Source organism: Ammospiza caudacuta, chromosome 3, assembly GCF_027887145.1.
Source record: "Ammospiza caudacuta isolate bAmmCau1 chromosome 3, bAmmCau1.pri, whole genome shotgun sequence".
Classification (NCBI taxonomy): Eukaryota; Metazoa; Chordata; class Aves; order Passeriformes; family Passerellidae; genus Ammospiza; species Ammospiza caudacuta.
In genome coordinates, this window is record NC_080595.1 from 7,879,169 (window position 1) to 7,894,052 (window position 14,884).

General features: G+C 41.0%; 1 protein-coding gene across 3 annotated transcripts in view; it reads left to right on the forward strand.

Moving 5' to 3' along the window:
* Positions 1 to 14,884, forward strand: part of TP53BP2 (tumor protein p53 binding protein 2) — a 58,637-nt gene that overhangs the window by 29,084 nt on the left and 14,669 nt on the right. For 2 of the 3 annotated variants that reach the window (XM_058802567.1, XM_058802565.1), the window contains exons 3-11: positions 1,245 to 1,358; positions 2,846 to 2,925; positions 5,774 to 5,875; positions 8,330 to 8,504; positions 9,858 to 10,039; positions 10,406 to 10,570; positions 10,994 to 11,231; positions 12,889 to 13,017; positions 14,199 to 14,341. In XM_058802567.1, the coding sequence (XP_058658550.1) occupies positions 1,245 to 1,358; positions 2,846 to 2,925; positions 5,774 to 5,875; positions 8,330 to 8,504; positions 9,858 to 10,039; positions 10,406 to 10,570; positions 10,994 to 11,231; positions 12,889 to 13,017; positions 14,199 to 14,341 (1,328 nt within the window). The remainder of the gene's footprint in view (positions 1 to 1,244; positions 1,359 to 2,845; positions 2,926 to 5,773; positions 5,876 to 8,329; positions 8,505 to 9,857; positions 10,040 to 10,405; positions 10,571 to 10,993; positions 11,232 to 12,888; positions 13,018 to 14,198; positions 14,342 to 14,884) is intronic. The other variant, XM_058802566.1, reaches the window with a different exon arrangement.

The window sequence follows — 14,884 nt, forward strand, 5'->3', positions numbered from 1 at the left end:
GAATCTTGTTTCTTGATCAGAAGGCTGGATTTATTGATATATGCTATATAATACATTATTACTATACTAATAGGAATAAAGAGAGAAGTTGCAGAGGCTTGCTAAGCTAAGAATAGAAAGAATCCACAAACAAGAGAGTTCTCTGTCCCTGTGTTCCAGAGAGCTTGCCCTGTGATTGGCTCTTAATGGTACACGTGGAACATGAACCAATCACAGGTGCATCCTATTGCATTTCACAGCAGCTGATAATCATTGTTTACATTCTCTTTCTGGGGCCTCTGCTTCCCAGAAGATAAACAAATCTGAAAGAAAGGATTTCTGTGAAAAAATGTCTGCGACAAAGGATTCCTCTTCCCTGAGAGTCTATCTTTGCATCTCTCTTCGTCCTCGTGGAATTAGGAAGTGGAAGTGTCCCTGTAGGAATGGTGGCAGCAGCGCCCTTGAGGAGAGGGTGGGAGTGACTAAGGGATGAGTTTGTCTGAGGTGCCACAGAAGAGGAGTGAAAGGTACAACAGCACATTTCCTGCTGGTGGGTGGGTAAGGTGATTTTCACATGCAAAAGGAGGACACTAGAACTGAAAGCCCTGAATTCCCTGTTTTTTTTTCTCACAGCCTGTGCCTCAGCTTTTCCCTTCAGGAGTGGACTTTTCCAGGGCTGCTGTTCAGACATGTTTATTTAGTTTCAGAAGCAAGGAGCAATGCAGTGGCTTCTTAAGAGAAAAGTAGAAATCCCTTGGATGAGGGCAGGTGTTGTGTGCACTCACTACATCTGTGCACTCACAGTGTTCAGGTGACAGACATTTTTGGTTTGGTGTGGGCCCAAGCTATGGTGGGATGGAGCAGTTAACTGTTATTGTATTTGGGTTGCCCCCTAGGAAGGAATGAATGATGAATCTGCCTCCATGTTCTCAGAAGGCTAATTTATTATTTTATGATACTATATTATATTAAAGAATACTAAATCTAAAGAATACAGAAAGGATACTTACAGAAGGCTAAAAAGATAATAATGAAAACTTTTGACTCTTGGAATTGGCTTGACACTGATTGGCCATTGAGTCAAAACAATGAAACCAATGAAACAATCTCCAAACACATTCCACACTTGAGCACGACACAGGAGAAGCAAATGAGATAAGAATTATTTTCCTTGTTCTCTGAGGCTTCTCAGGAGAAAATCCTGAGTGAAGGGGTTTTTCAGAACACACGACTGTGCCACACTTAAAGGTTTTTTACCTTTCCAGAGCGCCCCGTGGGCGACAACGAGCGGATGCTGGATGTTCTGCAGAGGTTTGGAATGCAGAGGAGCGAGGTGCGGTTCTTCCTGCGCCACGAGCGCTCGCCCTGCCGCGAGGCTGGTAGGTGCTCACCTCAGTGCTTCATCTCTTCAAGTTCTGTTTCATCCTTCAAGGTTAAGGAAACAACTTGTGTGTGTTATTTATTAATGTTCATAGCCAGTAGGTGTTGCAGGCTTTTTTTGTCCGACTGTTGGTTAGTCTTTGTAAAGGCTTCATCTTCCCTTTCTATAGCTGGGAATAGTAAATCCCAATTGAAGTTTCTGCAGGTTTTCTAGAGCTGGTTATCACCAAAGCATCCAAGGGCATGCTGTGTTAAATATATTTTCTCCAGCAAAATATCTTGAAATCTGTGATGATCTCTTCTTTTAAATATAGGAATTAAATAAATATAGAAATATAAATTTTGCGCTGCTCTTCAAATCGAACTGTTGCCCATTTGGGTCATTATTCACCTGGATAATACTTTACCAGGGTGGTAAACTTGGCATGCTGGGCAAAGATAGAGCTCTTCAAAGTTTCTCCTACACATTTGTGTTAGTTTTAGGATTCGCATGAAATGAACTGCCTGGTGAAGTTCTCTGAGAATATAATTCTCATTGTAAATTGAAATTTCCTGTAAAGGAAATTACTTTCAGCTTTTCATGGGTTTTCTGTGTATCCCCATATTCATCTCTTCAGTAAAATCTTTCACTTTTACCTTTAAATCAATCTACCAGATTCTTCTTCCTCCCCCTTTTCTGTTTTCGTCCTTGGTAATATTCCTCAGTGTTGGAAATACTGAATTTGTTAAGTGGCATAGTACCCTGCATATTTTAGATGTCTGACTGTATCTCAATATTTGAAATGCATACTGGTGATAGAATGAGTGCATGAAAAGCTAAAGCTGTGCCATTTCTACCTGCTAAAGATCTTGCAGAGCAGTTTAGGTGTCAAAATGTATTTTTTCAAGTCCAGGGTGCCTGTAGTATTAAGATTGTCATTTTATTTGCCACAGCATTGCCAATAAATTTCAACTTTGAGTTCAATAGGAATCAAATGGACAAGGAAGTATCAGGCGTGGCTTTGTCCAGTAGTACACTTATGTTCCACAGGGAAATCAATGAGATTGGTATTGGGCATCTGAGCATTATTTGCACATGATTTGATGGGAATAAAGTAGGGTTCTAGTTAAGCAGCATCTTTACTGACATAATGACTGCCAGGAAGAAGAAAAAAAAGTGCTTTTAAACTATAATGCACATTTAGTAGGGGCTGACTGCCTGTTTGCCACAGGATGAAAACTGAAATAGGCTGGTATTGGTTAAGCTGGTTTTGTTTGTCTGTATTTTTGAACAGAGCTATACTTTCAAATAAAAGTTGACACTGAACAGAAATCTTTCTAGAAAATGTGTTGTGTCATCACTTAAATTCATCTTGGTAGTAAACATATAAGAACAAGTATTCAGATTCTACTCCAAAATTATTATTCTGATTCTCCTTTTGTACTGAAAGCTATGTCTAAAAGGATAAGAAAAATCTTACATTACCTTACATCTGTTTTTGTCTAGGGTCTGGACAAAGATCTCAAGATCCAGCCTTCAAAAGAAATGGTGTGAAAGTGCCTGGTGATCGAAGGATAGAGAATGGGGTGAGTGCTGCATGCAGTGACTGAGCTGGAGTTCATTTTCCCACAGCAGCCCTCCCTCCCAGTGCTGTGCTTTGCATTGGCAGCCACAAGGGTGCTGATAACACTCCAGAGTTTTGGCTACTGCTGAGCAGGGCTGGCACAGCATCAGCACTGCCCCAACATTCCCCCCACATCAAGGGCTGGCAGTGGGCAGGGTCCTGGGAGGGGACACAGCCACACCAGCTGACCCAAAGTGACCAAAGGGATATTCCCTGGTGTGTGGCGTCAGCTGAGATACAAAAGCCAAGGGAAGGAGGAGGAACAGGGGAACATTTGTTATTTTCCAACATTTGCCTCCTGGAGCAACTGCTTCCTGTGCTGAAGCCCTGCCTCCTGGGAAGTGGCTGGACATCACTCTCTGATAGGTAGAGAATAAACTGGTTTGTCTTTGCTTGCTTTAACAAACTTTTTTTTGCCTTTGCTTTACTAAACTGCCTTTTCTCAGCCTAGGAGTTGTTTTCCAGCTTATTCTCTCTGCCCTGTCCTGCTGGGAAGGGGAGTGGTAGAGCAGCTTGGTGGGCACCTGGAATTCAGCCAAGGTCAACCAGCTATAGTTCTTTCTGGTCTCTGAACTGGGGTGAGACAAAAGCAGTTTATATATATATGTATATATATTTATATAAATAAATACTTTTTAGTTACCAACATCAAACTCCTGTGTGGGACACAGAGTTTGTCAGCTGCACTGCTTATCTTTTTTTCTGAGTTTGGGAACATATTTACATAAACAATGACTCTGTGCTTTGCCCTCACACTGATGACCTTGCTACACTGGGGGAGCTGTCTTGTCTCTCCCTGCCTGAGATTGATGTGAATGCTTTTAAAATGCAGGCTCCCATGGTCTTTGCTCATCCACATATAAGCTGTTTAATACTGTTAATATTAACTAATACTGTTGGCACCCTGTGGGGTTTGTGGAATTCAGTGTCATGTGGGTGTAAAAGAAAGCAAACTTTAGGTGAGGAGATACTGAGATGTGCTCTGAGGTACCCAGTTCCTGGGTGGCAGGGTTGTGTGGAAGGACTTGGGCACGTGCCTGGGGTGGTTTTCACCTCCCAATGCCTGGGACTTTACACCTGAACAGGTAATCAGTGAACCCAAACTGATATGTCAGCTGAGAGAAGGGTGCCTTGCCCAGCCCAGTGAAAACCAGCAGTGTCTCACCCTGTTCTGGGGCCTGGTCTGTGAGCCACAGTCCAGTGCTCAGAGCACTGTAGGTGAGGCAGGAACCCAAACTGTGTTTGAGGACACTATGGCTGAGACAGGCACTCACACCACCATAATTGCCCCAGTGGTGAAAAAAAAATGGAAATGGACAAAGTAAGCTGTCATCTATCATTGGTTGGAAAGGGAGGAAAAAGGAGAATAAGGGAGAGCAGGGTTCAGATAAAGAAGCCAGCCCTTCAAAAAAGAAATTGCAAGGAGTGAGACAGGAGACAAAGTTACTCAGTCCTTGACCTCAAGACTTGTGAAAAGATTACAGCTGCCAGCCATGTGAGCAGATTTCTGCCTGGCTGCTTCAGTGCTGGGCTAGTGGGGCTGACTGTCAGCACTTGGATGGTCATGAAGCCCCAACAGCTGGGATCTCTTGCCAGAAATCAGGAAATTGAAAGAAGTATTGGAAAACAGTAATTTGCAGTTTCTGGACATGGCTACTCTCAAGTGTGAGGGCAAGGTGTCACTTAAGGAAGATCCTGTAAATTCCAAGGAAAGTGAACCATGCATGAAGGTATCCAGTACCTGAGAGAATTAGCAGTGCTGGAAGTCATCTATAGTGATCTAAAAAGTGACAATGTCCCTAAAGATCCAGAGGATGTCCCTTGCACAGTGGCTGTGTGGAGGAAGGTGGTGAACATGTCATGACACTTAGCACCCACAGGCCTCTGGAAGAATTAATTACCATTATAGTGAAAATGGAGGCTTTCCCTCTTTGGAGATACAGGTGCAAATAGTGCCAGGGAAAGAAATGAGAGGCTGGTAATGACTATTCTAAAATAGACACAAAGCCTCTAGCAGTTACCATCCTGGATTTCAGTTTCCAGGATGTCACCAGATCTGTGGGCTGCCATAGCTGTGCTTGTACAGGTGATCTCAGAGCCACAAATGCACCATACTTCCCCTTCTCTCCTTTCATCAAAATTCTTTTCTCATATTACTTCAGTTTGGGGTTTTTTTTTTTTGCAGTTTTGTCAAAGATCCCTAGCTCCAGACTTCCAGTTGACACCAGTTACTGTTTCAGCATTGAATCCATTGTCTACCACTCTTGCACCGTAATATTATGGATGTAAGATTGAATCTAGACTCAGGAAATATCTGAACAGACAACCAAGAATAATGCTGTCTTTGAGAGTGGTGTTTTCCCTCCTGCCCAGCTATATTTAAACTTTCTATTTTCTTCAGCTTACATGGAAGTGCTTCAAATTGTAGTGATACACCTACAAGCACAGATCCATGCTGCCACATGCTGAGCATTCTGGGCTCAGTCAGTCAAAGCTGATTCATGCTGAGCTGAATTATAAAGGGCTCTGAAATGCCTCTTGAAAATGCTGCTGGGATTTTGCTGCTAGAAACATTAATGTTCCAAAAGATGTCATTTTCTGTGAGTTGTTGGATTGGGCTACACATGTGTATGAGCTTATGATTATTTGTGTTACCATTAAAAGATACTGTGTCTCTCCAATTATTTTATTGGCTGTTCAGTTGGGTTTTTTGTTTGAAAGATTTTTATCATACTTTTCTGCAGTAGCTCTATTAAGTGCTAGCCAAATTACAAATTCTAGGCTTAGCATGCTTTGGATTTTTTTGACAGGTAAGTGCCCCAAGGATGGATATGACACTGGCTGAACTTCAGGAAATGGCATCACGCCAACAGCAGCAAATTGAGGCTCAACAACAAATGCTGGCTAACAAGGTGAGTTTGGGATGAGATTGTTTACAGCCAGAAACAAAGGTAGTAAGAGTCATGTGAAGTGAAGGGAGGATTGGGGTTTTTTTCACCCCTTCTAAACAGAGGGCTTCTTTTCTTTGGCTGCCTGTTTTTAAATTTGAAAGTCAATGTATGCAAATATCCAGTTGTAAAACATACAAATAATGCCAGTGATAGAAGTGACCATTTAGCTTACTGAAAGGATAGGGCACATAACATTAATGTATTGCCATTCATCCTGGTGGCTCTGTCAGCTCTGTTTGTGCTCCATGTGGTGACCAGCAATTCACCAGTTTGATCACTGAACAATGCTTTTGTCTCTGCTGTCCTGTCATGCTATCTTGCCTTCTCCTGATAAGATTTCAGTGTGCCTGGTTTTCTGGGACAGCTGGCTGGAAGAGATGTCTTGTATGTGATAAAATAACCTAGGACTGTGATTTATAAAATGCTTGCAGAACAATAACAAAAAGCTGATGGAAGCACACAGGGTGCTCCTGAACTGTATGGGGGAAAAATACTCTGAATGTATCTGCAGAATGGTGGTACAGAGCTCATGTTTTGTTTGAGTGTTGTTGGTACACATTACTCTTGAAAATGTAACAGAAAATGCTGCTTTTGGCAGAGAATTGTGAAATGTGAGCCTGTCTTGAAGAGGGCTCATATGTCTGGGTGAGTGTTCCATGGGTTTCAGAATGTGCTTTGCTGGGGAAGGAGGCTGCTCTGGACATCTGCTCTGAGTACTTTTCCTGTGTCACACACCCTCTCTCCCTCCCTTTGAGATCAGCTCTTTGTGTCTGTATGTTTAGTACCTCGTTCAGTTCCCTTGACCCTCAATAATTGTATCTCAGGGAAATGCTTCAAGCCATGGCTTTCTAATAGTTCTGCAGCACCTGCTGAGTGATATGGCCTGTCAAAATAACCAATAAAACTTTTTCTGCTTGTGGTAAGAACAGGAGCAACTGTGATGCACAAAATTGGTCAGTCAACCAAATGATGAGAAGTTTCACCTGAAATGAAACTTCAAGTTACACCTGAAATGTAGCAGCACAATTAATATCCACATTTTAGCAGTGGGAGCAGCTGCCTTGTTTAATTGGCCAAAGAATTTTGCCCTCAGTTCCAGCTGGGATGTGTTTATGTATGAGGAGCCTAAACTTTCACAGCTTCTGTTTCACTCCCAGGTGATGGCAATACACCCTGGTCTTATAAATAACACTGTAGCCACAAGAAATAGGAACACTACTTTTACTGTAAATGATTTTAAAAAGAAAAGGATGAGTTTGAGTGTGGATAGCTCCCCATTGGGTAGGTGTTTGGAGAAGAGTAGCCCTATGGGTGTCCCTCTGGTAGGATTTTTCATTTCAGTGCCTGCATGGAACAAACTTGCTTTCCTAGGTATCTCTTCAGAGTGACTTTCCATTGCCTCTTTCCTGCCTTCTGAAATCAGATGCAATATTAAAAATAGATTCTGAGGGAGGAAAAATACCCTTTCTTTTTAGACACGAGCTGTAATCGCCTTTTTTTTTTTTTTTGTGACATTTTCCTGCGTGGGAGTGACTCTAAAGTAGTGCATACACTGAGCCTGGTCCTGGTTTTCTCCAAAAGGCAGGCTCACTTTTTTGCTCTGCCTTTTTTATTCCAAGTGCACAAGAATCTCTGTTTTCTAAATCTGACTGGTGATTTTTTTCTTTCTTTTGTGGGTTTGGCTTTTTGGAGGAAGTGTGGATTTCTAATATTAGTAAGCAGTGGTAGTCTTGGATTTTGGTGAGTGCTTGGGAAAGTCTCACTAGTTCTACTCCCCTGGAGAACCTGTCATCTCCAGAGCTGGAAGCCATATATAATGGCCAGGGATTTAAAGGAATTTTTTGTAGATGATCTAGTGCTCTCATGGTTTCTTCTAAGTCTAAACTAGACATATATATGTAGAAACTGATAACACATTTTACTCTCTAAGTGCAAAAAGATCCTCTCCACTAAGGTGATATCTGTTGTTCAAATTAAGGCCAGTTCACTGTAAAGGTTTTCCAGTGTCTTGATATGTGGTGATCATTATCAGGAGATAATGATCTGATATCTGATCATTATCAGAGGTTTGGTGTGCAGCCATCCTCCATCTCAAGGAGGTTTTAGCAGAACTAGTAAAAGGTACAAAAGAGTAAAATGGAAAATAGCAATAATTTATGGAATACCTTTTACATATAGAATGTCTAATATTCTCCAGCATGACTTAGTTGTTTAAAATGTGATTTAATGTGATATAATGATAGATGTGATATAATGAAATATGATAGAGATATGTAAAGTACAAACAGCATGGAGAAGGTGGAGAGGAAGAAATGTAGCTCAAAAGCTGAGTAATGATAAAAACAAATTATAAATGTCTTGGAACATGAATGCTTAAATTTTTCTCAGACTTCAAAATCTTTGCCTTGACTGCAGGAGCAGCGCCTGAAATTCCTGAAGCAGCAAGATCAGCGACAGCAACAGCAAGCTGCTGAACAGGAAAAACTGAAGAGATTAAAGGAAATTGCTGAGAATCAAGAAGCCAAACTTAAGAAAGTGAGAGCATTGAAAGGTCATGTGGAGCAAAAAAGACTCAGCAATGGGAAATTAGGTGAGTTGCTGCTTAGGAAAGGTTGCCTGGGATTTTTCATGAAATGCAATTTAATGAAAAATGTCTTAGAAGTCAAAAATTTCTGGTGATTTCAGTCAGAAGAGTTATTTACAGCATTCCAGGAAATGGTAATCTTAACAATTTCACATCTTTTATTTACCAAGAAAACTCATGGCTGACCTAGAACAAAATATATTTTCTTACTATATTTTAAAACATCCTGTAAGAGCACCCTGTATTTTGAGCCTAGCATGTCTGCTCTTTAATTACAGTGTACTTTTTTTCCATACTTGAATACCTTTGTGCACCACAGTAACTTTTTCCATCCTTGATGTCAATAACCCTACACATTTAGAGTGTTATTTTCTTGGCTTTAACAAAGCTTAGCTTGATACTCAAGTTACCTTCTATGCAAGAGGTAACTAATGGCCAGATTAGCTGCATATTTGCTTTTTAGTGATGTGAATCTGACCAGGGTCTTGCTTGCTATAGTACTGGTTGGGTGCTTACAGTTCAGTGTGTGGGATACAACCTTAAGTCTGAAATAAATATTCTTCTGCCTACCTTTTCATCCTCTCTATAGTGCAGAACTTGTTATTTCCAGCCTGACTCGACTGAAAACATGAATGCATTGTTTTAGTAGGAAGCATTTTGGTTGACAGATAAAGCAAAAGTGCTTTTCTGTCAGAGAATCCCTTCTTGGATTCTGTGGAGCAAAAGAAACTTATGTTTTAAGGCTTGGAAGGATGGTAGAATAATACAAGATCTTGGAGCATGTCAATCTGTTTTCCTGCAGCAGCAGGTCTGATTTTGGTACTTCCTTGAATTCTGAGTGATTCCTTAAACTTCATTCTGCAATAGAACAGTTTCAGCAGTGGGAGCAGCTGATGACAGATGTTTGTAATAGACCCAAAAATGCTCTCTGAAGTCTTTGTTTAATGTGACAGCTTGGGTGTTTTGTCACTGAGTTCTTATGACCTAAATTCAGAGTTCCAAGTATCATAAATATGCCTTGTGGTTTAGTGAGCATCTTCCTGCTGAATTCAGCATTCAGTGAATTTCGGCTTCTCCAGATGAATTCAGTCTGGCATTGTGGTTTTATTTCAATACTTCAGAAAGTCTTAGAAAAGAGAAGTTCTCTTTCCCTCCCTGTCAGTGCTCTCTCTAAGTAGATCACATTTCCATAACCATTCTAGTGAGCCTGCATTTGCCAGAGCTCAGAGGAAGAGCTGGTGTGACAGGGCAGTGGCTTTGGCTGAGCAGCCCTGCTCTGCCTCCTTAAGTGCTGCCTTGGAAGCAGCCCACGCTGGGCTGTTTCTCAGGGCAGCTATTGTGCTCTGCCCTTCTTTGCAGTGGAGGAGATTGAACAGATGAACAGCCTGTTCCAGCAAAAGCAGCGCGAGCTGGTGCTGGCCGTGTCCAAAGTGGAGGAGCTCACCAGGCAACTGGAGATGCTGAAGAACGGCAGGATTGATGGTTACCATGACAACCAGTCGGCTGTAGCTGAGCTCGACCGCCTCTACAAGGAGCTGCAGGTAATGGGGGCCAGCCTGGGACCCTCAGCTCTCCTGGGCTCAAAGTTGGTTGGGTTGTTTCTTACTTTGTTGGAAAAAAATCCCATTGCTTCTGTTGCTGCTAGGACTGTGTTGTGTGACAGCCTTGCATGCTGGATAGTTGTGCTGGGTTTAAGGTAAAGAGGGGAAGGAGCACACACTGTCTGTACCTTTCCTTTCTGCAAGATTTGGAGTCTAACCAAAGTTTTCTCCGGAGGGAAAACATGACTTGACTTTTTAGAAGGCTTTTCTCTTTCCAACCGTTTCCTGTCCTCGATCCTGAAAGTGAATTTGTTTTTATTTTGGTTGTTTTCCCCTCCTCCCCCACTGCTTTGTGAATTTATTCAGTTGAGGAACAAACTGAACCAGGAGCAGAATGCCAAGCTGCAGCAACAGAGGGAGTGTTTGAACAAGCGCAACTTGGAGGTGGCAGTCATGGACAAGCGTGTTAATGAGCTGCGCGAGCGGCTCTGGAAGAAAAAGGCAGCTCTGCAACAGAAAGAGAATGTACCAGTAAGTGGGGGCTATTTCATAACTAAAACATTAATTCTGTGTCTTGTCTCTACAGCCTGAAGTAAAGACTTGCTCGGGGGGAAGGCTGTGGAGATGCTAGACTTGTTGTCTTTATCCATATGTAGTGGAAGTCTTGTATTATTAAAGTCCTTTTTGTGGTGTATTAGTGTTAACCTAGTTACTCTTTACAGACAAGGCGTCTTATGTTGTCGTGGAATTTTATTTTAGATTTTTTTTTTGCCATTACTACCTCAGCTTTATAACCCTGAGAGCTGTTTCAAAAAAGCTCTTTTTCTGATACTCTTGATACTGGAGTATCATTTGCTACTTGTTCTATTCTTTTCTACTTATTTTTGAAACTCTGTGAATCAATACTGCAGAATAAAATTCTTTATATTTTCTTCTTTTTTTTCCCCCGCCAAGGTTTCTTCAGATGGGAATTTACCACAGCCAGTGGCTTCTGCTCCAAGCCGAGTGGCAGCAGTAGGTCCTTATATCCAGTCCTCTACTATGCCACGAATTGCTTCCAGACCTGAGCTCTTGGTGAAGCCAGCATTTTCAGATGGGACACAAGCTCTGCAGGTACCTGATGGGCCACTGAAAACACAAACACTGCCCAATATGAGAGCTGGGAACAGTTCACAAGCTAAAGCTCCTGCAGGTAATAGCTTACAATTAATATTTTTTTTTTGTCCAGATATGTTTTGTTTCCTTACCTCACAGCTCTGTTTTGATGCTTTGTCTTTTTAAAAGCAAAGTGTTATTTGAGATGCCAGTATTGCTGCTTGCTGTTTTTTCTGCACCAGTGAATATATTTTAGAAGCACTAATCAAAGTTAAAAATGAAGTAAATCTATCAGTGAGCACTTTGAGTTGTTACGCAGCATGGACTAGAGGAGGACTTTTCTATAATTTCTATTATTTTCTATAATTATTTATTTTCAAGTTCTCCTAAGAGCTATCAAACAGCGTGTTTGAGTTTCTAGAGGCAATTCTAGTACATACCTGGTGCCTGGATTTAAAAACTGGCAGTGCCAAGTTTTCTGATTGTGCATTTTGGAAATGACACCTGTAAATGACAGATTTCACAAAGGAGGTGATTGCTTGTAACACAGAAACAGCAATGAAGTTACTGACCTGCTGGAGAGTGAGATTTGGCCTCTCCTTGGAGAGTTAATGGAGATTTGTTGGCTTCTCTCTGTGGCTTTCTCCTCTGAGAGACAGTTCAGTTCAGTAAGAGAAGTCTAAAGAAACTTTTAGAGAGTTGTAAATATCTCTTCTGTGCTGTCCTGGGAGAAGATTCCCTTTTCAGCTGGGAGAGAAGTGAAACACTGAAGCAAGAAATGCAGACTGAGCTTGCTGAGTAGTTCTGTTTATTTTCTATCTCCCTCCCTCCATCTCCAGTTCTGGCAGATACTGCAGTGAACGTTGCACAAAAGTAGCTCCAAGTGTCTCTTGCTGTATTGGAGAATGGAGGATTGTTTCTTTTTAATTGGTTTGCTCATCCTAAAACTTCTGGAGTGGAATTTAAGCTCCAGACCACACAAAATTGGATTTTTTGCTAGAGGAATGGTGGTTAGCTATTTGAACTAAAATATCACCTCTTATTTTGTAGCATTTAGACAAAAGGACTGCTTTCCTAAAGACAGTTTTTAGTACTTTGTCAGAATGAAATTTTCTGCTGCTGCTTATTATTACTGTTTAAATTTAACATAACTTAGGTTATTTAGAATTTAATAGAGAGAATTTGGTGAAATATGGAGACTGCAAGCATTTTCTTAGTGGTTTTTGCAGATCTCTACTCCAGTGAATGTCAAGATCATAGATCTTTAATGCAGACCCTATATGCACATAAACACTGAGATGAATTTTCTCCTGTTTTGGCTATCCCTGCCAGAGTCTGTCAGTGCTTTAAAGCATGATGTTTTTCTTTGCACAATATATCTTTTTTATACTTAACATTGTATCACTTTTAGCACAGATACTCAAGGAAAATTTCCTACTAACTGGAAATAAGCTAATCTAGAGAAGTTTCTTTTTTGAGTGCTTTAAATGCAGATGTGTGCTATAACAAAGAGTTTTGGTGCTGCTTTTGGTAGTTGTTCTTGAACTTCATTTGCATTCTCTTTTTGAAACAAATGAAAGTCTCTAATGAGAGGTTTTATCACTGTTAACCTCTATGTGATACTTTTACATTGGCTAGACTTGAATCTTACAGAAAAAAACCTATTGTAATATTGTAATCAGTCAATAAAATATTGTAGTAAGTCAATAAAAACTAATATTCTAGCTTAATCTGTTCCACTTAATCTCTCCTAGGTTCTGTGGTCCCCAATACAAAACCTTCCCCATCTGCTCCTGACTGGAGTAGTTCAAGTACAGACAATCATATTAATCAAGGATCAACCTTGACTTCAGGAAAAGGAATTGTGACAAATGAAGGACAAGGTATGTTCTTGTGTGCTTGGCTAATCTTAAAATTTGGAGAATCTAGTTGATGATACCTCTCTTCTGAATGCTTCAGTAAATAGTTGAGAATTCATTTGAAAGCACAAAAGAAATATCAAAGAACGTTGCCGTTGCTTTGCTATTGGAATCAAAAGGTGACCCCTGTGGCAGGGAGAAATGATGAGGAGGACTCCATGGATATCAGAAGGCTAATTAATTACTTAATTATACTATATTATTCTATATTATATTACATTACATCTAAACTGAATCTGCACAAGCTCCCAACTCAACTCAACTACCCAGAATCTCATGACTGTCTGCTGACTGACAGTCTGCACACACACTTGGCCCTGACAGGCCAAGGAAACAAAACACCATCACTCTGGGTAAACAATCTCCATATTGCATTCTACTTTGGCACAGCACAGGAGCAGTGAATGAGAGAAGAATTGTTTTGATCATTCTTTTCACTGCTTCTGTCAGGTTCAGAGAGTGTGAATCCCACACTTTGCTATGGTGTTGCAGGGTTTTAAGAAAAAAGAAACCAAACTCACAACTTGCATCAGGTGGTGAAGAAGATCCTAGTTCCTTCTTACATGCCCCTGTTGAATTTGCATAATACAGCATTTGACAGGCCCAGCGACCCTTAGTGCAGAGATAGGATGCAAAAAGCATCCCCTGCATGCACTCTGGTAAATATTGCACACAGCAGTATAGGAAAACCCTGATGATCAGGAGGACTTCATCTTATCAGAAGGCTAATTAATGACTTTATTATATTATATTATTCTATATTATATTACACTGTATTACGCTGAATCTGCCAAACACTCAACTACACAGAATCTTATGACTGTCAGCCAACTGTCCCGACACACACACCTGGATTCAATTGGTCAGTGAATCAAAACACTCACACCAGAATCCAATCAAGCAAATTCCTTCAGGTAAATAACCTTCCTCAATGCATTCCACTTGTTCCAAAACACAGGAGGAGTAAATGAGATAAGAATTGGTTTTTTCTTTCTCTCTGAGGTTCAGAGAACGTGAATCCCAGAAATATCTTTGGGAAGTTGTGCCTTGTTTTTTTTCTCTGTGAAGAGAAATGCAGCCACACAGCAGGACCTTCACCCTACAATTGTGCCATCCCTTTTGAAAGTTGTCTCCTCTCTCTTCAGCAGCAGCTGAAGGAGAAGCTCTGTTACGAGACAGAGAGAAGAAGGTGCGTCCATTCTCCATGTTTGACTCTGTGGAGCAGTCTGCTGGGCTGGGCACGCTGAGGAAGAACCAGAGCAGTGAGGATCTCCTGAGGGAGGCACAGGTATGCAGGGAGCCCTGGCTGCTGCTTCCCATCTGCCAGGCCTTACCCACAGCTCTTCTCAGAGCTTTCTGTCAGCTACATTAGAAGTAGTGAGGTCAGCTTTTAAAAGACTGCTTCTGAGAAAAAAAAAAACCCTTAGGCTTTTTTTTAGCTCCAAGCGATTCTTTGCAGTCACTGTGATGGCAATCTCTCTTAATTACTTGTACAAGTGTGTATTTTTCCCCCAAAGATACAAGGAAGCATTTGCATGTTTGTTTGGTTTTTTTTTCAAAATCATCTAGGTACTTTTTTCACTCTTTAATGCAACAGTGTCCTTCAGATGTTTGACAGCAGTAAAACTTACCACCTCAATTTTGGCATGAGGACAGTTTGATCAGGTAGAGGTACACTAGCCTACAACTGGGGATGACAGGTGCTTTGTTGGAGAGCAGCCTCTTGCCAGCTGAGTGTCTGATATCTCTAGAGAAATTACTGTGCCCTGTCATTCCTCCTGTTTTAGACATAGCTGTTACAGAAGAATTAAAGAGAATAAGTTCAAAGTAT